The sequence below is a fragment of the Zalophus californianus genome, chromosome 6 (assembly GCF_009762305.2).
Source record: "Zalophus californianus isolate mZalCal1 chromosome 6, mZalCal1.pri.v2, whole genome shotgun sequence".
NCBI lineage: Eukaryota > Metazoa > Chordata > Mammalia > Carnivora > Otariidae > Zalophus > Zalophus californianus.
The window spans coordinates 98040138-98065083 of NC_045600.1; the positions used below are offsets into that span (position 1 = coordinate 98040138).

The 24946-nt window shown below is 36.1% G+C and overlaps 1 protein-coding gene across 6 annotated transcripts in view; it reads left to right on the forward strand.

Moving 5' to 3' along the window:
- The window catches only part of TCF12 (transcription factor 12), a 373813-nt gene that overhangs the window by 274504 nt on the left and 74363 nt on the right, over positions 1 to 24946 (forward strand). For all 6 annotated transcript variants that reach the window (XM_027569322.2, XM_027569325.2, XM_027569324.2 and 3 more), the window contains 2 exons: positions 15417 to 15552; positions 19884 to 19936. In XM_027569322.2, the coding sequence (XP_027425123.1) occupies positions 15417 to 15552; positions 19884 to 19936 (189 nt within the window). The remainder of the gene's footprint in view (positions 1 to 15416; positions 15553 to 19883; positions 19937 to 24946) is intronic.

Below are 24946 nucleotides of genomic sequence, written 5' to 3' on the forward strand. Positions count from 1 at the left end.
ATACTATACTATAGTCTGTTAAAGTATGCAGTAGTATTATGTCTAAAAGAACAATGTAGTCATCTTAATTTTAAAATACTTTATTTACAGGAGCTCCTGTGTGGCTCAGTTGGTTAAGCATCTGACTCTTGATTTTGGCCCTGGTCATGATTTCATGGCTCATCAGATCAAGCCCCATGTTGGGTTCTGCAGTCCATGGGGAGTCTGCTTGAGATTCTCTATCTCCTCTCCCCCTGCCAACCCCCTACTCTTTCTCCTGCATACACTCTCTCTCTCTCTCTAAAAATAAATAAATAAATCTTTTTAAAAAATACTTTACTGCCAGGCACCTGGGTGGTGTGGTCAATTGAGCATTGGACTCTTGGTTTCAGCTCAGATTGTGATCTTGGGGTTGTGGGATTGAGCCCCACATGGGGCTCTGCACTCATCGTGGAGTCTGCTTAAGACTCTTTCTCCCTCTGCCCCTCCCCCCTCTATAAAATAAAAAATTTTAATCATTAAAAACAAAAAAAAATACTTTATTGCTTAAAAATGCTAGCCATCATCTGAGCTTTCAAGTGAGTTGTCATATTTTTGCTCTTGGAGGGTCTTGCTTCACTGTTGATGGCTGCTCACTGATCAGGGTGGTGGTTGCTGAAGTTGGGGTGGCTGTAGCAGTTTCTTAAAATAAGACAACAATGATGGCCTCTTCCTTTCACAAACAATTTCTCTGTAGTACATGATCCTGTTTGATAACATTTTACCAGAATTGGAATCCATCCTCTCAACTAAGTTATTGTAATATCTAAATCTTTTGTTGTCATGTCAACATTCTTCATAGGATCTTTACCAGAAATAGATTCCATCTCAAGGAACCACTTTCTTTGCTCATCCATAAGAAGCAACTCCTCATCTGTTAAAGTTTTATCATGAGATTGCAGCAATTCCTTTGCGTCTTCAGGCTTTAATTCCAGTTCTCTTGCTCTTTCTGCCACATCTGCAGTTACATCCTCCACTGAAGTCTTGAACACCTCCAAGTCATCCATTAGGGTTGGAATCAACTTCTAAATTCCTGTTGCTGTTGATAATTTAACCTCATCCTGTGAATCACAAGTGTTCTTAACAGCATGTAGGATGGTGAATCCTTTCCAGAAGGTTTTCAGTTGACTTTGCAGAGATCCATCAGAGGAATTGCTATCTAAGGAAGCTCTAGCTTTATGACATTTATTTCATTAATAATAGGATTTGAAAGTCAAAATTACTCTTTGATCCATGGCTGCAGAATGGATGTTTTGTGAGTAGGCATGAAAACAACTCATTGTACATCTCCTTCAGAGCTCTTTGAATGACCAGGTTCACTGTTGATGATCAATAATATTTTGACAGGCTACTTTTTTTTCTAAGCAACAGGTCTCAACAGTGGGCTCAAAGTATTCAGTAAACTATGTAAACAGATATGCTGTCATCCAGGCTTTGTTGTTGTATTTATAGAGCACAAGCAGAGTATATTTAGCATAATTCTTAAGGGCCCAAGGATTTTCATAATGGCAAATGAGCATTGGCTTCAGCTGAAAGTCATCAGCTGCATTAGCCCGCAACAAGAGAGACAGCCTGACCTATGAAGCTTTGAAGTCAGGCATTGACATCTCTTCTTCTTTAGCTATGAAAGTCCTAGATGGCATCATCTTCTAATAGAAGGCTGTTTCATTTACATTGAGAATCTGTTGTTTAGTGTGGCCACCTTCATTAATTATCTTAGCCAGATCTTCTGGATAACTTGCTGCAGCCTCTACATCAGCACTTGCTGCTTCATCTTGCACTTTTATGTTACAGAGATGGCTTCTTTCCTTAAACTTTATGAACCAGCTTCTCTAACTTAATACTTTTCTTCTGCAGCTTTCTTTACTCTCTCAGCCTTCATAGAATTGAGGAGAGTTAGGGCCTTGCTCTAGATTAGGCTTTGCCTTAAGGGAATGTTGTAGTTTGTAGTAGTTTGATCTTCTATCCAGACCACTAAAACTTTCTCCCTGTCGGCATTAAGGCTGTTTGGCTTTCTTACCATTCATGTGTTCACTGGAATAGCACTTTTAGTATCCTTCAAGAACCTTTCCTTTGCATTCATGGACTTGGCTGTTTGGTGCAAGTGGATTAGCTTTCTTTGTATCTCCACATTTGACATGCCCTCCTCACTAAGCTTAATCATTTCTAGCTTTTGATTTAAAGAGAGATACATGTGATTCTTCCTTTCACCTAAACTTTTAGAGGCCGTGGTTGGGTTATTAACTGGCCTAATTTGAATATTGTTGTGTCTCAGAGAATAAGGAGGCTCAAGGAGAGGAAGAGAGAGGGGGTAACGGCTGGTCAGTGGAGCAGTTAGAACACACACAACAGGGCGCCCGGGTGGCTCAGTTGGTTAAGCGACTGCCTTCGGCTCAGGTCATGATCCTGGAGTCCCTGGATCGAGTCCCGCATCGGGCTCCCTGCTGGGCAGGGAGTCTGCTTCTCCCTCTGACCCTCCCCCCTCTCATGTGCTCGCTCTCATTCTCTCAAATAAATAAAATCTTTAAAAAAAAAAAACACACAACATTTATCAAATAAATTTACCATCCTATATGGGCACAGTTCGTGGTGTCCCAAAGCAATTATAATAGTAACATCAGAGATCATTGATCACAGATCACCACAACAAATACAGTAATAATAAAGAAGTTTGAAATATTACAAGAATTTTTACCAAAATTCTCAAAAAAAATTACCAAAATATGACACAGAGACACAAAGTTAGCAAATGTTGTTGCAAAAATGGTGCCTATGGACTTTCTTGGCAGAAGGTTGCCACAAACCTGCAATCTGTTTAACGTACAGTACCTCCAAAGTTCAGTAAAACAGGTATGTCTAAACATACGGGTTAGGATATATCATACATTTACTAGTGCCAGGCATTGTGCTAAGCACCTTACAGACATTTCATATGACAGAAGTGTTGCTGCTGCTGCTGTTGTTGCTCTTAGTGTTTTTCCATTTGACAACTGAGGAACCTGAAGCCTCAGAGATTATGTAATTTATCCAGTGTTTCATAGCTGGTAAATGGTAAGGACAGAAGAATCGAAGTAGTGATGAGATAATGGTTAAAGTAATAGACTTTGTAGTCTAGTTTTCAAAGGAAGGAAGTGAAGCCATGAGTAAACTTTGGGACTGGGGGAGGAAAAAAGGTCAAGATATTGAATATCTTGAGACAGAAGAACAAGTAGTAAAGGAGCAGTGGTGTTATAAGAATAGGTCATGTCAGAGTTGAATATTGGACTTAAAAATTGGCAGGAGTCAAGTGGTTTCCAGTACTTATAGCATCCTTTTGGCAGTAGATTAGTTGATGGTGATGGGAGGATTGTTGGGAGTCATGAGTGTTAAAAAGACATAAAAGTGGCTGTGGATCAGTGTTGAAGCTCTCTAAGAGGTGATTCATTCATGAGGTAGCCTGTGAAGGGGCTGTGCTTACAGGTATTTGGTGGGTATTCAGAAAATCTTTGAATCTTAATTCTGTGATCTAGGAAGGAAATATAACCAGGGTAATAAGCCATCAGCTACCTGCAGAGTGAGCTTCTGAGTTTGGAACATAGGTAAAATAAATTATTTTATGGAAGGAAAGTCTCATCGTCAAGTATCAAGCAGTAGGCAAGTATAATTTCCTGCTTCTGTTAAAAGGCCAGAGAAAGACGATGCAGAGGTTACTTGGCAGGGAAAAAACTTCATTGTTTCTATTGTCTCCATAAAACTTGCTAATTATACTTCTGGTGTACTGAGTGCTCTTTGGGAAAATTGTTTAAAAGTCAATTTGTTCTCTGGAAACTTCAGAAGAAAAGAGTATATTAAATAATGGCTAGAGATTTCACACCATCTCAGGAAAAAAAAATGACAAAAGAGGTGACCACAGACTGGGCAGTACATGACTGTAAGATATTGTTGTCAGTTATGGGGGCCATGCCAAGAACTGAGAGATGGCAGAATAAATGAAGCAGGAACAGCAGAATGCTGGCAGTTGTTAAAGCTGGGTGAAGGGTGGATGCCTGGGTGGCTCAGTTGGTTAAGTTCTGCCTTCAGCTCAGGTCATGGTCCCAGTGTCCTGGGATTGAGCCCCCCATCTGCCTCCCTGCTCAGTGGGGAGCCTGCTCCTCCCCGCCTGAGCTCTCATTCTCTCTCATTCTCTCTCACTGTCTCTCTCTCTCAAATAAATAAAACCTTTTTTAAAAAAAAGCTGGGTGAAAGGTATAGGAAGGTTCATTATACTGTTTTCTTTTTGTTTTTGTTTATATTTGAAAATTCCCAAAATAAAAAGCTTAACTTTTAGAAGATGTTCCAGTACAGAATGTTTCAGTTCAAAAAGTATTGCATAACTAACTATATGCCTACTACTGTATTGTGTTTTATGTTAGTTTTAATTATATTCTTCAAAATGCAAGGGATTGAGAAGAGGTGGTAGTCGTTTACAAGATGTGAAAGCTAGCATTAAAGGGAAAATGAGTGGCTTCTAAGTATCAGAACTCTGCTGAAAATCTTAGGACTACATAATACCATTTCCACAAAAGCAAGAGAAATGACATTTCTTTATCTCCTGTTCTAATGTTGGTTAGCACCTCACATAGCAGGCTCCTTTTTATTCACAAAAGAAAGGGTTCAAAGGCACACTGGTAACTTTGCAGGAAGACTTTCAGAGGACTGTATTTAGTAAGCAAGTTTCTAACTTCACACATTCAGAAAAACTGCTCACTTAGGAAGAAGATGGGCTTAGAATATGCTTACTTACAAACTTCAGAAAAAGTTTAGTTTTGAGAAATCCCTTATAGCATTTTGAAAGTAGGGACTCTCTTAATGGGAACCTATAAAAACCTAAAAGAAAGTCATTCTCATTGCATATTTGCAATTATTTAAATACTGGATATATTAAAATGGTTTTTAATGGTTTTCATCATAGTTTTTCTTTTTATACCCAAAAATTCTTCCTTTATTGATCTATACCCCATACCTTCCTACTCCATATCTTTTCATTGGCTGATGCAGAATTTGAGAGAAAAGTTGAGAGAAAAATTAGTGAAAGTGAAATATTAAGATGGTAAAATTTCCCTCTGCTACTGATAATTAAAGAAGATTGGGAAATTTAAACTGCTAAGATTACCATGTTTTACTAATTTAATAGTCCATAGCTAGTTTCTTAAAGATTGGGCTGATTGTCTTGGCAGCATGCATTTGATGGATGACTGTCATTATCTTCTCAAACCTGCCTGACACTTTAAGTATAGAAAATGATAATTAAATTTTCAAGAGACCATGTTGAGATTATAAGATTTGGGGCTTGTAAAAGAACAAGCCTAACAGTTGGGTAGTGGTGGTTGGTGTGTTTTTATTGACCTGGGGGAAGGAATGGAAACATCTCAGGTTTTCTTTTACTTTGTTTCCCCGTTCAGTCCCCCTCCCCCTCAATTAATGTATTGTCCAAAGTGTTGGTAATGACTTGGAACTATTCAGGTTGCACAAAGCATTTAATGAAATCTTGCCTTAGACAAAACACTAGAGAGGATCATAATTAATGTCTCATTTTCTGCCAGTTGCTATTGATTACTCATTCAAGATCCCTTTGTTCTCAGAATGATAACAACTGTAGTTTGCATCACTATCTAATGAGATTCTCAGGATAGAATTCTTTAACAACATGCTGATAATTGCTAACATATCCCTAGAATTTCAATGTAGATGAATTTGCATCATAATACAATTATTTCACCAATATCGGTGTTTTACAAATTCAAAATTTATTAGTCTGTTTTTTAATTATTTGTAAAAAATTAACAGAAGACTGATACAGTATGAAAGCCCTACATTTATATTTTGCCCTCGTTCCTTTTATCCTCTGAGTTTTTTATTTGATTGTGAGAGGCTTCTTTGTCACTCTCTAGTTTCCCTGTCATTATCTCTGAAACGTCAAGTGGACTTACAGCTAAACTGTACTGTGATGTTTCTCAGGTTAAAAAAAAAGTTACAAATATGGCAATACTACACTAATTTTGCTCTTAGAACAATTTTGTTCATCCCTCAGTGACAAAACGGTAAAGAACTCAACTGAGAAATTTTAACAGTTTGCGTCCTCTATTTTATCATGATTGTGTTTTATACTTTTTTACCTCTTTGATTAGTATACCCCCCTTTCAAAAAGACAAATCTGGAAACAGCTGCTTGCCTTTATATATTAAAACTGCATACCGTTTCAGGGCTGTAACATAGGCATGAAATTAAAGAATTGTGTAGAAAGTACACAGCAGAGGTTCCACAAGTCCATGTTAAATATTTTAAATTTTTTGCGATGTGTGACTATAACATTAGTTACTTTGCATCTTATTTTTCTAGAAAACAAATCACTGATGAGTTAGTGCTTCAAAGTTCTGATCATAAAATGACACTAACAGTTTTTGACATAGGGTTAATTAGGTCCTTATTTAATCTGAAGTTATGAATGGATATCAAAGTATATTTAGTACTGTTTGGGGGCCATTTAATGGTAAAAAGCAGTTCTGAGGAAGCATGTTTATATTTATCAAGATTTCAAACACTTTCCATTTTAAGGGTAAAGAATATCCAAATTACTGCAGTGTGGTTTTGAATCCTCTGGGCTACTGAGCCCCCTACCATTCTTATATAGGATATTCTTCTGCATTTCCTATTAAATCACATTTAGAGTACCTTCCAAGATACTTAAGTTACATCAATAAATGATGTTGGCCAGGCTCACTACTTTATTCCTCTCCTTTATTTTTTAGTCAGTATCATCATGAAGACTTACACTGAATAGTCTTTTTCAAGTTCACACTTTAGAGTTGGTTTTTCAAGCACTTGAAGAAGGAGAGAGAACTGTGAAAATATATATCTATATTACATAGGCTACTAAAATTCCATACAAAATGGGGATTTTTATTTACAGGCTAAAGGTTTGTCATACATAATTTAAAATGAAACTTTAAAAAATAATAAATAAATACAAAAAATAAAATGAAACTTACTGTAGTTTTTATTACAATAATCTAGGCTATATTAGTGTTCCAGGGAGGAAACTTCATTGATTATTCTTCAGTAATTAGATATATCTTTCACAATCGAAGTTCTAGATGACTATTAAAAAGATTCTTTTCTAAGCCTGTGTTAAGAAATTTAGCACTCTGTCATTTCAGAAAACTAATTCTGCCTTGAATAAGACAGCTCAGCAGAATAAAACTGCTTTGCCTAGTTCTGTATCCTCTGGGATTGTGTATTCTTTTTGCCTGAGATACCTCCAGGACAAGATCAGTGGTAATCAATAATGCTTCTCATTTGTTTTTAAGCAGGCAGGAAAATCAATAATATGAGCTGATATGTAATTTTATTTTAGGGGAAAAAACTAAAATAGTTTATTATTTGTGCTTTAGTGTTACCAAAATGTTTGAAGAATCAAATAAAAGAAAAAATACATATTTTTATTAGTGGTAGAATATAAAAATGTTAGGCTTCATATAGTTTAGCCCTTGATTTTTTAGTCATTTTCCATTAGTTTCATGGATATTATTTCCTAGGTTATCAAATCCTGTGGAGAAAACATTGTCTTAAACTTCTTTTGTATTTCTTATAGTACTGAACTATTCATTTTAATTAACAGGATAAAATATCATCTTGTGTTAAAAAGAAACAATTTCTCCTACATTTACTTTGCCTTATCATATAAATCATGATACAGACTGAACAGGGAGACGTGGTTATTTCTATGATTAGGACAGCTGAGTGAAGAACATCTAGGGGGTTTTTTGGTGTTAATACTCACTGTGGAACGAGAATACAAAATGTTTCCTAACCATATCCCCATATTTATCTATAGTAAAGAGAAAGGTTTATCAACACTAAAATTGATAACAAGTAAAGTTTTCTCCTGAAAACACTTGTTCTTCTTTTTCTTCCTTTATTTCATGCATATGTGCAAAATCTACCAGTATGTGTTCTATAGATAATACAGTTTTAGGATTGTAATCCATAAAGTCATTTATAGGTCACTTCTATTTTCTCAAGTTAACAGTCTTATAAATGGCAATTAGGTATTAGGTTCCTGCACTATCGTAGAAATCTTCTTTGTATTGAAGAAAGAGCCTCTTAAACAGACCTAGGTTCAAAGTAGGGTTCTACTACTTGTTATCTGTCTAACATATAATTTATATAGTAATAAGATTGCAGTAAATATTAACTGAGATGGTACGTATTTAAGAATGCTAGTCAATTCTTGATATTTATTCTGATTTTCTCCCACTTTATTTTCAGAAATTACAAATCCACAGAAAAGGTACAAGAATAATACACTGAATGTCCATGTACTCTTAATGAAATTTCATCAATATTTCACCACATTTATACATACACATTCCTTTTCTTTTCACTTAGTATGTATGTATGTTTGTATTCTGTATGTGAGTTTATACACACAAACACACATCTGAATCAATTTCAGAATAAGTTGGCAGTTTTCTATTTATTCTTGATCTCGATTGATATAGTTTGAATCTGTCACACTCCTCTGGATTTAGCCTCTAATTGTCAACCCTCTCTCTAGGGGCCTGTCCATTCTCTTTCTGATTTCCAACATCCTTTCTTACCATAGCCATTGGGAGTTGTAACTCAGCCAGCTTGGATTCAGGGCAGACAAGGTTTCCTGACTTAGGATAGAGTTTGTGCCCAGGAAACAGTACATAAAATGTCATTCACCGCATTTTCATTCTTTTGTGATCCTTACAATATGGTTATCTATGGGAAAGAAAAAAATGAAATGGAGTTTTTTATTTTCACTAGGGCCTAAAACCATGCTGCTCACTTTTCTTTAGCCCTTATTTACTTCTCCTAGCAACCCTATGAGCAAATTAGTAATATGCTCATTATATAAAAGGAAACTAATTAATTAATGTTAGATAATTTGCCCAGGATCATACAGTCAGGGTTTGAACTCAGGGTAACTAGTTCCAAAGCCCATGCTGCTTCTAGGACATCAAAATTTTTGTAGACATTCTGCCTACTTTTAGGAATATAAGAAATGTATTTTCCTCTTTATTTATGCCTCTGTTAGTCTTTATTATAACCATATTTGCCTTCTTTGAAGAAGTAACACAGTGGCTACATTTTACTCATCTGAAAATTTCTGTCTTTATCTTACAACTTAAACAGACAGACTTCTTCACCATTCTCCAAACTTAGTCCTTTGTCCCTCCACCAGAACATTATATAAGGTGTCAATAAACATCTTCCAAAAAGGGCCAGATAGTAAATATTTTAAGCTTCGCTAACTGTACATTCTCCATTGTAACTACTCACCTCTTCCCACGGTAGCATGAAAACAGTCATAGCCAATACATAAATACATCCATAAATGGATGAGACTGTTTCAATAAAAGTATTTTCGAAAACAGGCCCAATTTGACCTGCAGGCCTTGATTCATTGACCCCTAGTGTAAATCGTCAACTTATTTGCCCATCAGAATTTATGTTCCAGGGAAATGTAAGGAGCACCATTAAGAGACCTGTGAATGCCCATCTCCTGTCAGGTGTTTGTTTATATTTGTAAAATGACCAGTTTCTTTTGTGCCTTCTTTCTACATGAAAATGTACATGATAAAACAAATACAGCAGGTGCCTCAAAGCATGCCATCCTGAAAGTAAGTTTTGCATTGAGCAGGGAACATCTTAGTAAAAGACTAGTGATGTTTAGAGGAAAATTTCAAAGTACATGACCCCTGCCCTCAAACATGTTGGTAATAATATGTTTCATCTAGCATACTATGAGCCATATTCTGAATGCTATTTTAAGTATGTAGAATGTGCCTAGCATGGCAAAAAAAGAAAGACAAAACAGGTGTGACAATGGAAATTTCAGTGTAATGTATGGGAGACTTGTTGATTCCTGGGTCGCACTACTCACGCAAGTAACATAACCAGGAGAGTCACTGTTAATGGTTTCTTATAGAAATAGAAATAATACAGGTGTTATGTATATTTTCTCAATTTCAACATTTCTTCTGGAGATTATTATCTTAAAGGGAACTGTTTCTCCTTTATGTCTGATAATCACACCTTCCTTTTCCAATCTCTTGAGCATCATATCTGTTGAAATTTGTGAAATAAACACTAAATAATTATATTGATACTAGGTAGCTTTTCATGTACACATATATATTGTCTGGTGTTTGAAATCTTTTCCTCACTTTTCTTTATTGAGGAAGATACCAGTTCTGTTCAAAGAAGAATTTACCTTTTGATGAGTCTGAAAAAATTTTCTTGATTATAAGCATTTCTGAAGATTGTAATGATCTTTGGTTTAGTACATTGATTCCTTCATGTGTGCTCCAGCATTGTTGAATAGGCTTTTTTTAAAAAACTGAAATATAAAATGAAAAGACAGGATAGCAAAACATTAGATGCAATGAAAGCAGTGATCAGAGGAAAATTTATAGTTGTAAATGCCTGCATTAGAAAAGATCTCAAATCAGTAACCTAACTTTATACCATAAGAACCTAAAAAAAGAACAGACTAAACTGAAAACCAGCAGAAGGAAGGAAATAATAAAGATTAGAACAGAAGTTTTTAAAAAATAGAGAATAAAAAAACAGATTCAACAAAATCAAAAGTTGGTTCTTTGAAAAGATCAAAAATTGCCAAACCTTTAGTTAGATTGACTAAGAAAAAAAGAGTCAAATCACTAATCAGAAATTAAAATAGGGAATATTACTACCAACCTTACAAAAATAAAAAGGATTATAAAGGAATGCTATGAATAGCTATGAATAATTGTATGCTAACAAATTAGACAACCCAGATGAAATGGACAAAGTCCTGGAAATATAAACCCTATGAAAACTAACTCAGGAAGAGATAGAAAATCTAAGCAGAGTTAAAACAAGAGATTGAATCAGTAATAAAAATTCTTTCAAAAAAGAGAAGCCTAGGACCAAATGACTAATGAATTCTACCAGTTATTTAAAGAATTAACACCAGTCCTTCTTAAACACTCATTCTGGGAGGCCAGCATTACCCTGATACAAGCCAGACAGAGATATCCCAGGATATCCCACTCCCCCTGCTTGTGTTCCCTCTTTCGCTCTCTCTCTCTCTCTCTGTCAAATAAATAAATAAAATCCTTAAAAAAAAATGCAAGAGTAGTTCAACATATGAGAAGTGATCTTTGTAATTTATTAATAAAATGAAGGGGGGGAATCATTTGATCATTTCAGTCATTGCAGAAAACGCATCTGAAAAAATCCAACACCCTTTCATGATAAAAACACTTAACAAATTAGGACTAGGAGGGAACTTTCTCTACTCGATAAAGGTCATTTATGAAAAACCTGTAGGTGATAATCATGCTCAATGGTAAAAGCATGAAAGCATTTCCCACTAAGATTGTGAACAAGATGAGTCATCTGGCTGTCTCAGTCAGTAGAACATGACTTTTGTTCTCAGAGTTATGACTTTGAGCCCCATGTTGGGTGTAGAGCTTACTTTAAAAAAAAAAAGGTGGGGGGCACCTGGGTGGCTCAGTCGTTAAGCATCTGCCTTCAACTCAGGTCATGATCCCAGGGTCCTGGGACCAAGCCCCGCATTGGGCTCCCTGCTCTACGGGAAGCTGCTTCTCCCTCTCCCCCTCCCCCGCTTGTGTTCCCTCTCTCGCTGTGTCTCTCTCTGTCAAATAAATAAATAAAATCTTTAAAAAAAAAAAAAAAGATTGAGAACAAGACAAGGATGTCTAGGGACACCTGGGTGGCTCAGTTGGTTAAGCGTCTGCCTTCGGCTCAGGTCATGATCCCAGGGTCCTGGGATCGAGTTCCACATCGGGCTCCCTGCTTGGCGGGGAGTCTGCTGCTCCCTCTGCCCCTCCCCCTGCTTGTGATCTCTCTCTCTCTCTCTCGTGTGCTCTCTCTCTCTCAAATAAATAAAATCTTTAAAAAAAACTTTGAGCTAATAAATGAATTTGTCATAGTTGCAAAATTGAAGATTAACACACCAAAACTAGTTGTATTCTATACACTAATAATGAACAAACCAAAAATAAAATTAAGTCACCATCTCCATTTAGCATCCAAAAAGAGTAAGATACCTAGGAATAAATTTAACTACAAAGTGTAAGACTTGTATACAGGAAACTACAAAGCATTGCTGAAAGAAATTAAAAAATACCTAAATAAATGGGAACATATTCAGTGTTCATCAGTCAGAAGACTTAATGTTGTTAAGATGACAAAACTTCTCAAAGTGCAGTCTCTATCAAAATTCCAGTGGTATCTTTTTACATAAATGGAAAAGCTGATTCTCAAAGCTATGTGTAATTTCAAAGAACCCCAAATAGCCGAAACAATATTGAAAAAGAAAAGTAAAGTTGGAGTACACACTCCTTTTAATTTCAAAACTTAATCCAAAGCTACACTATGGAGCTGGCATAAGGTAGACATACAGACAAATGGGATAGAATTGAGAGTCCAGAAATAAACCCAAGTATTCATGAGCAATTGATTTTCAGCAAAGGGTACCAAGACCACTGAATAAGGATATACTATTCTTTTCAACAAATGGTGCTAGCATAACTGGATATCCACATTCAAACAAATGAAGTTGCCCCCCTACCTTCTACCATAAACAAAAATTAACTCAAAGTGCGTCAATGATCTGGGTATGAGCTAAAACTACATACTCTTAGAAGAAAATATAGGGATAAATCTTCATTACCTTGACTTAGGCAGTGGATGCTTAGATATGACGTCAAAAGCACAACAGAGAAAAGAAAAAGTAAGGTGAGTTAGACTTCATCAAAAGTAAAAACTTGTGTTTATCCAGGGACATTAAGAAGTGAAAAGACAGGGGTGCCTTGGGTGGCTCATTCGGTTAAGTGGCTGCCTTCGGCTCAGGTCTTGAACCCAGGGTCCTGAGATTGAGCCCCACATTGGGCTCCCTGCTCACCAGGGAGTCTGCTTCTCCCTCTCCCTCTGCTGCTCCCCCTGCTTGTATGTGTGCTCTCTCTCTCTCAAATAAATAAAATCTATAAAAAAAAAAGTGAAAAGACAACCTACAAAATGGGACATGCAAATCATATGTCTGATATAAATGTCTAGTATTCAAAACATAATGTATAAGAATTCTTACAGTATAACAGTAGAAACACAACCCAACTCAAAAATGGAATGGTCAAAGGACTTGAATTGATATTTTTCTAAAGAAGATATACAAAAGGCCATCAAGCCCATGAAGGAATACTCAACATCATTAATCATTAGGGAAATGCAAATCAAACCACAGTAAGATACTACTTGATACCCACAAGGATGGCTATAATTAAAAACAAGTAACAAGTGTTGGTAAGGATGTAGTTAGAATCCTCATCTGTTGCTGGTGGGAATGTAAAACGGCACAGCCATTGTGGGAAACAGTTTGGAAGTTCCTCAAAAAGTTAAACATAGATACTTTTCTTTTCTTTTTGCAACATGACCCAGCAATTCTGGGTCACCAATTAATTATCACCCAAAAGAACTGAAAACAGGTACTCAGGCAAATACCCATACACAGATGTTCATAGCAACACTATGCACAATAGTCCAAAGCTTGAAACAACCAAATGCCCCATCAATGAGTGAATGGATAAACTGTAGTGTATCTATACGATGGAATATTATTCAGCCCTAACAAGGAATGAAGTACTATACAAACTACAATGAGGATGCACTTCAAAAAAATGTGAAGTGGAAGAAGGTCACATATGGTTCCAAATTATATGAAATATTCAGAATAGCTAAATTCATAGAGGAGATTAGTTGTTACAAAGGCTAGAGGAGGGGAACAATGGAAGTTACTGTTTAATGGCTATAGGGTTTCCTTTGGAGGTGATAAAAATGTTCTGTAACTAGATGGTGATGGTCATATAACATTGTTAGTACACCAAATGTCACTGATTGAAAACTTTGAAATGATTAATTGTATGCTATGTGAATTCCACCTCAATTTTTTTAAGCTAAAACGTAACAAAAATTACTTAAAATTATTAAATATGTGATAAGGTGAAAGAGAGTTTTTCTTGATTATTAGAATGGAGGTAGGAACTGGGCTACTATGACCGCTATTACAGAGTTCTGCTGATTTTTTCTGACCAGAGCTGAGGTTTATTTCTCGGTACCTCTGTGATAATCAGTGGCCAAAAGGACAACTACTAAGAGTATGGTGATGGCAGGTATTAAATATGGGGTAGGAGGACAGTCTGTGTATCAGAGGGACCATAGCTCTTTTCACATGAGAGCATCCTCTGAACTGTATCCAGCACCCTTTCCAGTTGAGGTCTTTTTCCCTTAGCTACCAGAAAGGTTGGAACCAAATTCTGTCAAATTGACTTCATTTGCTTTATGTTAGGGTCACTGGTTTAGTAGGTCAGGGCTGCTGAATCTCTGGATTTCAATGAAGCACTTGACAAAGTCTCGTCACTGTAGCATAGCATAGGGATCTCCTCAGCATTTTCATCCTGATGCCTTCTTTTTTTTTAATCCCATTTTTTGTGCCCCAATACTAGAAAGACTAGCAAATGCATTGGTTGACAGACTCAGAATCTAAAAAACGCAGAAATGAATGATTATGGAAAAATGTAAGAAGATACATTTTATCAGGTAAACATTAACTGTTGTACCTGCGACCAAAAAACACAACTGAACAAGGAAACCATTGGAGGGGACAGGATTTAATAGCAACATATGCAGTAAAAAGTAACAGCATGTGATCACTCCTAACCTTTTAATATGAGCTAGCACAAATGGTTGTTTAAATGCAGCATTGAAAATGACTCTGCACTAATCAGGCCACATCTGGGGCATTGTCATCCATTCCATTTTACTAGACACTGACAAACTGAAAATAAATCCAGAGGTCTTCTATCAGAGATGGTGAGGATTACATTTAAACCCATGCCATGAGACACAGTTGAAGAAAACAGGAATGGCTAGTCTTGACAATATTGGCAATCTTCAAACAATGAAAGCTATCCTAAAAGAAAAAAGAAGAGGAAAAAGAACAATTGACTGCCTTGTATGGTCATGAAAGCATTCAAGCAAAGACTTGTGGCCGTTTTTCAAAAATATTCTTGATGCTTAAAGGGTAGAACCACATAGTAACTAAAGTGTCTTTCAACCTTAAGATTGTATAGATCTGAGTAATTACTAGAAAGCATGAGGATAGGGAAAAAGAAAATACAGGTTGAAACCAATGGTCTAATAGAACTCAAATATTTATCAGATGCATCTAAATTCAAGGCATTGTTGAAGGTTCTAGCATCCTCTGAATAACTCAGAAGTGATGATATTTTCAGGTTTGGGTTGGTATCTGTGGGAAGATAACTTGTTTCCTTGGCTTTGTTTTATAGTCTAGTCTCCTGAGACAAGATCTGGGGCTTGGAAGCCCAGCACAGCTGTCTTCTTCAGGAAAACCTGGAACACCATACTACTCATTCTCTGCCACAAGTTCCAGGAGAAGACCACTCCATGACTCTGCAGCACTTGGTAAGTGTTTTGTACGACAAATCCTATCTTACAAATGTTTCTTTTTCTTTTCTTTTCTTTTTTTTAACCTCTTAGTCTTCTGGCTGCACTTTTATTTAGTAGAAATTTGGTTTCTTAGGTATGATGTTGATATTAGGACTTATTTGCAGAAAGTAATGTATCTGTTAGATATTTAGTAATCAATATAATCTTGTTTGGTCATCATAAGAGGAACTAAATAGTGAAAAATGGGATTAGTTTTTCCTATTATAATAAAAATATCATGGGCTAATATTAACACCTTATTTTTGACTAAGATTGATATAATGCTGAACAGTTTACAATGTGTTTTATATACTTTGTCATCTTGTTGTTCCAACAGCCCTGCTGGTCAGTGGATGTAATACTAGATTTAACAGAAAAGGAGGCTCAAGAGGACGCATTCATATAATTAGTAGATGGTTTACCCAAGATAAAATTTAAGATTTTTTGACTCCACATCCAGTGTTCTTTGCATTTTAAGTTTTCTACTCCCATTTTTTAAAAAATTGAGGTAAAATCAGTCATACTAAAATGTACAAGTCAGTGATATTTAGTACATTCCTAGTGCTATGCTGCCATCATCTCTGTCTCGTTCCAAAGCATCACCTCAAAAGGAAACTAGGTACCTATTAAGTTTTGAACCCTCATTTTCCTTAGCTCCCTTCTTCTATGCCTTATACATAGCCTAACCAGGCCAGTCTGTTTTGCGTTGCTGCTTACAGCAAGCCTCAGGTATACTCTGGCACCTGATCCAGGTAGTATTTAAATGTGAGAATTTTTGGTGATTCCTTTATAGGAATCTTCCTTTACACAAGAAAATTGAAGTTGTGGGCGCCTGGGTGGCTCAGCTGGTTAAGCGACTGCCTTCGGCTCAGGTCATGATCCTGGAGTCCCAGGATCGAGTCCCGCATCGGGCTCCCTGCTCAGCGGGGAGTCTGCTTCTCCCTCTGACCCTCCCCCCTCTCGTGTTCTCTCTCTCTATCTCATTCTCTCTCTCAAATAAATAAATAAATAAATCTTTAAAAAAAAAAGAAAAGAAAATTGAAGTTGTACAGGATGTTTCTATCAAGGATAGGCCAGCTTCTGAAATAAATATAGCGCACTAAAAGAAAGTATGTCATAGTTATTTATTCCAAAAATATTTGTTGACTGCCTTCAATTTGTATATCTACCTTCTGTCAAACCTAGATTTTTATGAAATAGCCCTCATCCCTGGATCTAGAGTATCCTTGAGTATATAAAAGGGTAATGATGGTCATGCTTGGCATAGAGAGCTCTGACTAGATGTGCCCACCTCTCAGCATTATGGGTGACTTAGTATGTGTAATAAAGTAAGCCCAGATGATTTAGACCAGTATAATGTTTGTTATTAAAGAAATGATAAATTGTAAAGCATCTTTTCTCCATCTTCACTTTTGTTTCCCATCAAATAAGTTAGGGTAGGAACACTCATTTGAGTCTAAATGTGTCATGTCACTAGAGAAGTATCTTGTTAATATGCTATGTGAGCACATACTATGTCAAAATGCATTATTATGGACCAATATAATATTACTAAAAGGTCAGGGAGAAAATGAACTATTGATTCACTAGGAATTGGGGTGGAGGTATAAAAACTCAAGTTTTCCAGAAATTAAAACTTATATCTTCATTTTCATTTTGATTATGATAGTGATAAATACTGTTGTCTCCTCCATATCTTTACAAAATCTTTACAAAATTCTATGAGGTTGTAATATTAACCTCATGTTACAGATGAGGAATCAAGACCCAGGAAGTTAAGCAGCTTAGCCATGGCTTGGTACTGAGGCAAGCCCACTCATTTCCTGTATGAATACCACTTAGTGGAGTATTATTCCATTCTTCATTGTTATTTTTCAGTCAGCCACTCTTTCTTGGCATTGCAGTTATTCATAAAATCTCAGAGTTGAAAGGACTTCAGAGATCATCTATACCCACCTCAGTATCTTAAGCTACTTGGATGCTTTACGAAATCAGCATTCTGCAAAACAGCATCTAGCTATCTAATTTATAATATTTTGCCACATAATTTAACATAAACATAGTAATAATGGCTAAAATTTATTGTCACTCTCTGCCAGGCACTGCCCCGAACATTTTTCACGTATTATCTTTACTACAATAACTCTAAGATGTGTTATCCCCTTTTTACATCTTAGGTAACTGAAGCACAAGGAGGTTAAAAGTAACTTGCCCAAGTTCACACAGCTGCTTTATTTGTTGCTGCTGAAATTAGGAGCTGAAATTTGAATCCAGCCAGCTTACTCTCTTAACTGTTAGACTTTGCAACCCCTCAAAAGTGAACTATGCATCCCAAATTTATGTTTTTAAATACAACATTATGGATGTAATTGTGTAGTGGCAGCCAGTGATGAGATAAAAATATAAAAAGCATTTCCGGGTGTCTGGGTGGCTCAGTCGGTTAAGATCTGACTCTTGATTTCTGCTCAGGTCATGATCTCAGGGTTGTGAGATCAAGCCCGGTGTCAAGCTCTATGCTGGGCATGGAGCCTGCTTAAGATTCTCTCTCACTCTCCCTCTGCCCCTCCCCCCCAATTAAAAAAAAAAAAAAAGAAACATTTCTGTTCACATAGGAGGTATAAACTGTCCTAAACTAAATAGAACATCTTCTGCTAGTAATTAATCCAAAATAGATTGATGAGCTCCAAACTGATAGGAGCAGTTCAGTTAACTCTTTTGGTGTAGAGTGTGGCTTTTGCTCAAAGGATACTGTATTTATTAGTTATGAAGAGTTCTAGAAAAGCCTCACAAAGAACAAAAAATTTGCTTCTAAGTTTTATAAGTATAGAGTGTGCCAGATGTTGTTTATCTTTGGTACTTTTGTTTTAAGGAAATACAGGCTGCCTCTTGGTGTATGGACTTAGATGGTAATGAATGCTTTTCCCTATTTTTTATTGTATAAAATTTTTCCACATGCTACTTCTAAAGATGCTTTATTAGCTTTGCAGCCTCCTAGAATATAAATTTAAAGATGCCTAGCCCTAATTTAAAAAATGAATTTAGTTCTTTCTTAAACAACTGTGTGTCTTACTGTATCTTATAATTTATGACCCAGGAAAATGGATGCTTGTTTAATTCTCATATTTACAGTTTGCAAAACAGTATACTTTAACATCAGCCTTCTTAATAGTGAACTCCTCTGAAAAATCCTGAATTTCATCCATTATTTGTGTAAGATTGGAAAGCTGCACTTAACACCTTTTTTTTTTACAGTAAATAAGATGGACAAGTTTTAAATTTTAAGTTTTACAGAGAAGTAAAATTAAAATACCAGGTGAAGCTGATTAGGTATCTGTGAAAATACGCGTGTTCTCATTTATGTCAATAAATGATTTATGTCTTATAAAGAAATATGCTTTCGCTAGTTATTTTTGAAATAATATAAACATCCACTGATAAATCACACAATAATTAGTGCTGAATTTGCAGTTTTAACCACGCATTGTAAACAGTAAATGTTCTTACAGAATACTAGATGACATTGTATATGACAGTAGTGCCTGTATTTAATAGTTTATGTGGTATTTCTCTGACATGATGACAAGCATAATTTTTCATTTAAATTTTTAACCTAGTAAGTTGTAGCACAGCATTAGCTTTCAGTCTGTTTAATATGCTTTTAAACCTAATTCTTCATGTGATGTGGACACTAAATTTGCGCCTCTGTTAAGCAGTTGTATTATTTTTTTCTTTTAAGATTTTATTTTATTAGAGAGAGAGCATGAGCAGGGAGGAGAGGCAGAGAAGCAGACTCCCTGCTGAGCAGGGAGCCCAATGCAGGACTCGATCCCAGGACCCTGAGATCATGACCTGAGCCAAAGGCAGCCGCTTAACCAACTGAGCCATCCAGGCACCCTAAGCAGTTGTATTATTAAAGTGACCTGTTGCACCAAATGCCCTCTGCAAATGAAAGTGAGATATGTGATATAAAGTGCCTGGTATGGAGCCTGGCACATAATGAGTTTTTAAGAAATGTAAATTCCCTTCACACATGCTTATTGGTTTGTTATTTTCTTTCTTGTTTTACTTTGTTTGCTTTCATCTTTCTAAACTTACGCGTTATGTATTTCAGAATATATCACTTCATTAGGAGAACTGTTTTGCCCAGGAACCAGTTAGAAAGAATGAAACCCCCATCCCTGTATGCCCTTCCTTATTTCTAAGTACTGAAAAACAAGGCACTAGAAGGAAAAATTCTTTCCTGTTCACTCGAAGTCTGACCTTTTTTAATATAAATGCTGATGAAATATCTTGTTTTCCATGTGCAGATCCTTTGCAAGCAAAGAAAGTCAGAAAGGTGCCTCCTGGTTTGCCTTCTTCAGTAAGTACCCATTTTTTTGACTTGGTGGTAAACAAACCGATTTCAGGTATTCAGTATTTGCTGGCTGTAAGGATATCTTCGATTGGTGTCAGCAGGTACACTTCACATAGTAACTGTTCACTGTTTAATGGAATCATTGATTGAGATAAATCCACATTTAATGTTAGGTTTTCAGATTCTCTGCAGTAATTTGTAGCTTACTCATATGCTGTTACTCCATGTCCCTGTCATTTGAATTCCTCTCTTGGGAAGAGGACTAGGCGGTAGCTGTCAAAGAAGATCTCCTGTACAGGTCTTTTGATGTTTAATTAGTCATTATGTTGCTGAACAGGAGGACAGACAGAGATTAATAGCTGAGAATCTTAGAAATTTACATTTGTAATAATCCCAGTGGAGCTAAAGACATTAAGATTCGGAGGACATGTTTGGCTCAGCTTGCCTCAGTAGGACTGAAGTTATTAATATGCATAAATCACCGAGTCAGATGTTCATTGTGAAGCCCTTGTGGATTTTAAAGCCTTCATTAAGCCTTTCCTAACTTCAGCCTAGCATCAGGAAAGCTTTCAAGCAACTAGTTTGTTGATCCCCCTTTGCTCAAAAAATATATCCTTTGAGAATAAAGAGCTTTCGTGAAGGAGGTTGGAAAGGTTTGGTGAACGATCATTAATGGCTGTGGTAATCTAATGCTGGAGGGGTGTTTGTCCTGTTAAATATACTTTATTCTTTTAAAGAGTAAAGGTATTTGTAAATGAACCTACATCATAAATCCACCTACATTTTAAAAATCTCTGGTGTGAGCAGGGAAGATTTTTTTTCTCCTTTCTCTTGGCTTAGAACAAACGGGGAGTGGGGCTTTTGGATTGAGGCCCCATGCCTTGTAGGGTACATCTCTTTGTTGTGTAAATGGATGTTGGGCTTTTATTTGGCAGTACTTAACACATGGGCGCAGGTGCTGCTGGATGAGTCACAGCTCATCGAAGTATACGCTGAATGGAATATCCGGCTTGGCAAGTAGTAATCTAGACGGAGCAGCATGGGTCTGAGCTTTTTATTTTTTATTAAGGCTGAAGTAGAGATATCATCTTTTTGGTTGTTTGCCTTCCTTCTTTCCTGTGTTCTTCCCCTGCCTTCTCTTTCGTGTGATACATGAAAAACTCAAATCTGAAATCCTCTTTGAAACTCAGTTCCAGATGGATCTGAGTTTTATGTAGCCTAGGGCAGCTGTGCTCTGAACCTGCAGCCTACCTGGAAGGTTGGATTGCAGCTGCAGGCATTCTTAAAAGCTTTTGCTTGCATAAGCACTTGGGCCCACTAGAGGCTGAATAGCTGCTTGATAAACAAAATGAACACAATGCCTCAAATCATTATTCCCGAAGACAGGAATTTTTTTTCAAGAACAGCTAAAAATAGTTGGGCAATTTACATTTTAACAGTTGTGTGCTGTGCAGGGGTAGGTGGTTCAACAGTATAACAGATGATTTCTGCTAGATTAACAGAAATCATATTTAAAACTGACAGAACTGCTAAACCATGTAACCGTGCAATTTTCTTGTAATTTATTGCCATAATTCAATGAAAGTAATAAAAGTTAAATTGCATATTAATATTTAGCAGAACTGCACAGGTGAAAAAAATTATCAGATTTGTAAGTGAAAAATTCATCCTATTTCTCTTAGCCTGACATTGATTTTAAGAAACAACCTATTTTCAGTGTTTCGTAGTTTTTTCATGTTTAAAACAAAAGGGCAAAATAGAACAGCCTGGAAAGAGTATACACACAAGAGGTAACCATTATTCCCTCCAGTATTCCCTAATCATAACAGCATTCACTACTTGGAGGTAGTTCTCTCTACTGTCTCATGTGTCAGGACAAACCACAGGGAAGGGGAAGGCCACTGAATTCTGAACTTGGATTTCTTTGAGAACCATTAGGAAATTTCATAAGCCAAGCCTACTTATATATTGTGTTACTAACTACCTTACTCAGGATTTATTAGGTATTTGTACAGAACAGAATAGAATTCAGTGTTTGCAATTCTATATTTAACATCCATCTCAAACACACAATATTTAGAAACCATGCTGAAAATAGTATTTAGACATATTGAATGTTATTAAGGATATATAAACAATAAATGCATTTTAATTACTTGAAAGTGTATTTTAGATTAAATGCTATGTTGAAATCTCTGTTTTCTTAAAGAGAATATTTTAAAAACTTTAAAAATGATACTTTCATAAATATTACCAAAATAATAAACTTCTGAGAATACTTATGGTTACAGTATTTACCTTTTCAGTATCTAAAGCAAATGGGAATTTAAAGTTACGGTTTTCTATTGAAATGCTTTTACTGAAATATATGCAATGTATAGACCTTTAACAATATGAATTGTAAAAAGGTATAAAAATGAAAATGGACTATGTATATTTTATTTCATGACCATTTGAATATCATACTTCCCAAACGAAACTAGAAACTTGGCAGTAACCTCTCAGATTTCAGTTTGCTGCTTATCCAAAATAGCTTTAATCATCTATAAAATACATATTACCTTTACTAAAGAAACAGTAGAAGAACTAGGTTAATACTGTACTACTCATACTGCTACATAAAACAGTAGGCAGGGTTACTTAACATGCAAAACATTGATAATCTACTTAATTGACCACAGAGCATTGGTTAGAGGCCTTTTCTTTTTGTAAGTCATGATATATATAACTTTAGGTATCATAAGCACAGACCTCAGCTCCTATATTCCCCTCTGCAGATCAGCTGAATGGTAATTCCTGTCTGTGGACAAAGGCCCAGTAAGGTTGTGTTGGCTTTATTAAAGCAGTATGGTCAGTAAAGGTTGAGAGAATGATCTGCTCGAATCCGCTGGCTCAGTTAATGATTAACTCTGTGACCCTGGACTTGTCAGTTAGCCCTTAGGAAGTTTGAAGTGAGAAATCTGAATTTCCTTTCAGGTCTAAAAATCCTAAGTACTTACAGTTTTAAAACTGATGTGACCCTCCCCTGCCAAAAAAAAACCTTGATGTGCCCAGTACATAACCAAAAAGCATAGTGAGCCTAGTTTCCTTCCTACTGATAAAAAAAAAAAAAAGTGTCCTTAAGTATATTACGTTTTCCACTGCTTTTCTAGATAGGTTGAAATACTGGACAGTGTAGAGTGGTAGCAGCAACATTAGAAATGACACTTAGACATTGAAAACTCCACCATATACACACACTATCATTACCTTCAAGGAACTTAAAAACCATCTAGTATGAGAAACAAGCATTCGGTGAATTAATTACATTGCAGTGAGGCAAGTAAGGGTGTATACCAAGCACTCTGGAAACACAGGGTAGGTAGAACTAACCCTACCTTGGGAAGTACTAATGGCCTCAGGAGTTGACATCTGAACTGTGTCCAGAAAGATGAGTAGCAATTCTTCTGTTAGAGAAGAGGGAGGATGAACCAGACAGGTAAAAGGCATAAATGTGAAAAAATAAACACATGCTCAGGACACATCTAGAAGTACAGCATTACTGGATTCTATACCAGATACAACTTTTGTACTTTTCCTATAACAGACTTACTTTCCCACTCAGAGGAGGATTGGGGAACATATAAAATCAGTCCAGATATGAAAAGGTATAAACTGTCACAGCAGTCTACCCTGGATAAAGTCCTAAAGTATCCTGGCCGATAAATAATAGGCGGCATTTGTAATTGTTAAGATTTATCTGGGAGACTTTCAGAAGGCATGGTACTTTGACTTTGTGAGGTGTTTTCCTCCTTTTTTAAGGTTTCTGAGCTTCCTCTCCCCTTCTCTAACCAGTAACTTTAGTCTTTGTTCTTCTGTGTACACTGGTTGTTTTTCATCTGTATCAGATTTGTACTAAGATACAACGTTTAAGGAAAATTTTGAAGCACTGGATATGGATTGGGGGCAGTTGTGGTTTTTTCCTAGTAATTGAAAAAAAAGAAAGAAACATTTGTTCTGTGTTTGTTAGCATCCTTTACAGACTCACAGAGGTGTAGGACTTATATGTATGAGGATCTGTGTTCACCATTATCTGTATTATGTTAATCTTTAATCTTTTTAACACACCTCTTTAAGATAACTAATACTCTCTTACAAATGAGGAAATTGAGACTCAGAGATACTAAGATCACACATACAGCCAAGATTACAACCTAATTTAATAACAAGGACCATTTTCTGTATATTTTGAATGTTAAGCATATTACGTATCTTGGTTTACTCATAAAACATCCTGTTTAGTATATTAAATTTAAGTCATATTCTGTCAATTATGTTTTTGTTGATCAAATTTATTTTTAATTAGCTTTGTTCTTTTAAGAACCTGTCACCATCTGAAAGGATGATGTAGAAAAGCACAGACTTTCCAGTCCAGCAGATAATGGGTTTTATCTGATCTCAGCTGCTTTTTATTTTAAAACCTTGGAGAACTTGCTTTTAAGTTTTCTGAACACCAAGGAGAAAATAATGCCCTTCTCAAATGTTAGTGTGCAGGTATCCTGTGCCCAACATGTGCCCAGCATATAATAGACACTCAAAAATAAAGGTTCTTTATTTTTTCTAGTTCCTACCACTGCAGCCCGAAATTTAAAGAACTTCAGCATCTCATTTTTACCAAATGTTGCTAAAACGCAAGCAAAAGTTTGAAAACATGAGGGATAAATGTTACACAGAAAGAAAAAAAGTTACTATGTTACTTAGACTTGCATATGTGATGTATGTGCTTGGCACATGAGTGGTAAATCGTAGCTGCTCTTGTTTAGAAAGCATTCATTTTCAGAAAAGGAACCTGTAGGAGAGAAAATTCGTTGAATCAGATTCTGCCTAGAATTCATACTACTTATTTTTGCTTTCTCAACTATAAGGAGTCTGTTTTTTTTTCCCCCCTGTATTTTTTTATCATTGGTTTAACATCTTTATGCCTCTCTGAAGCATTTCTCAGATGGAAAGAAGTTTCTTTGCTTCTTATTCTTTATC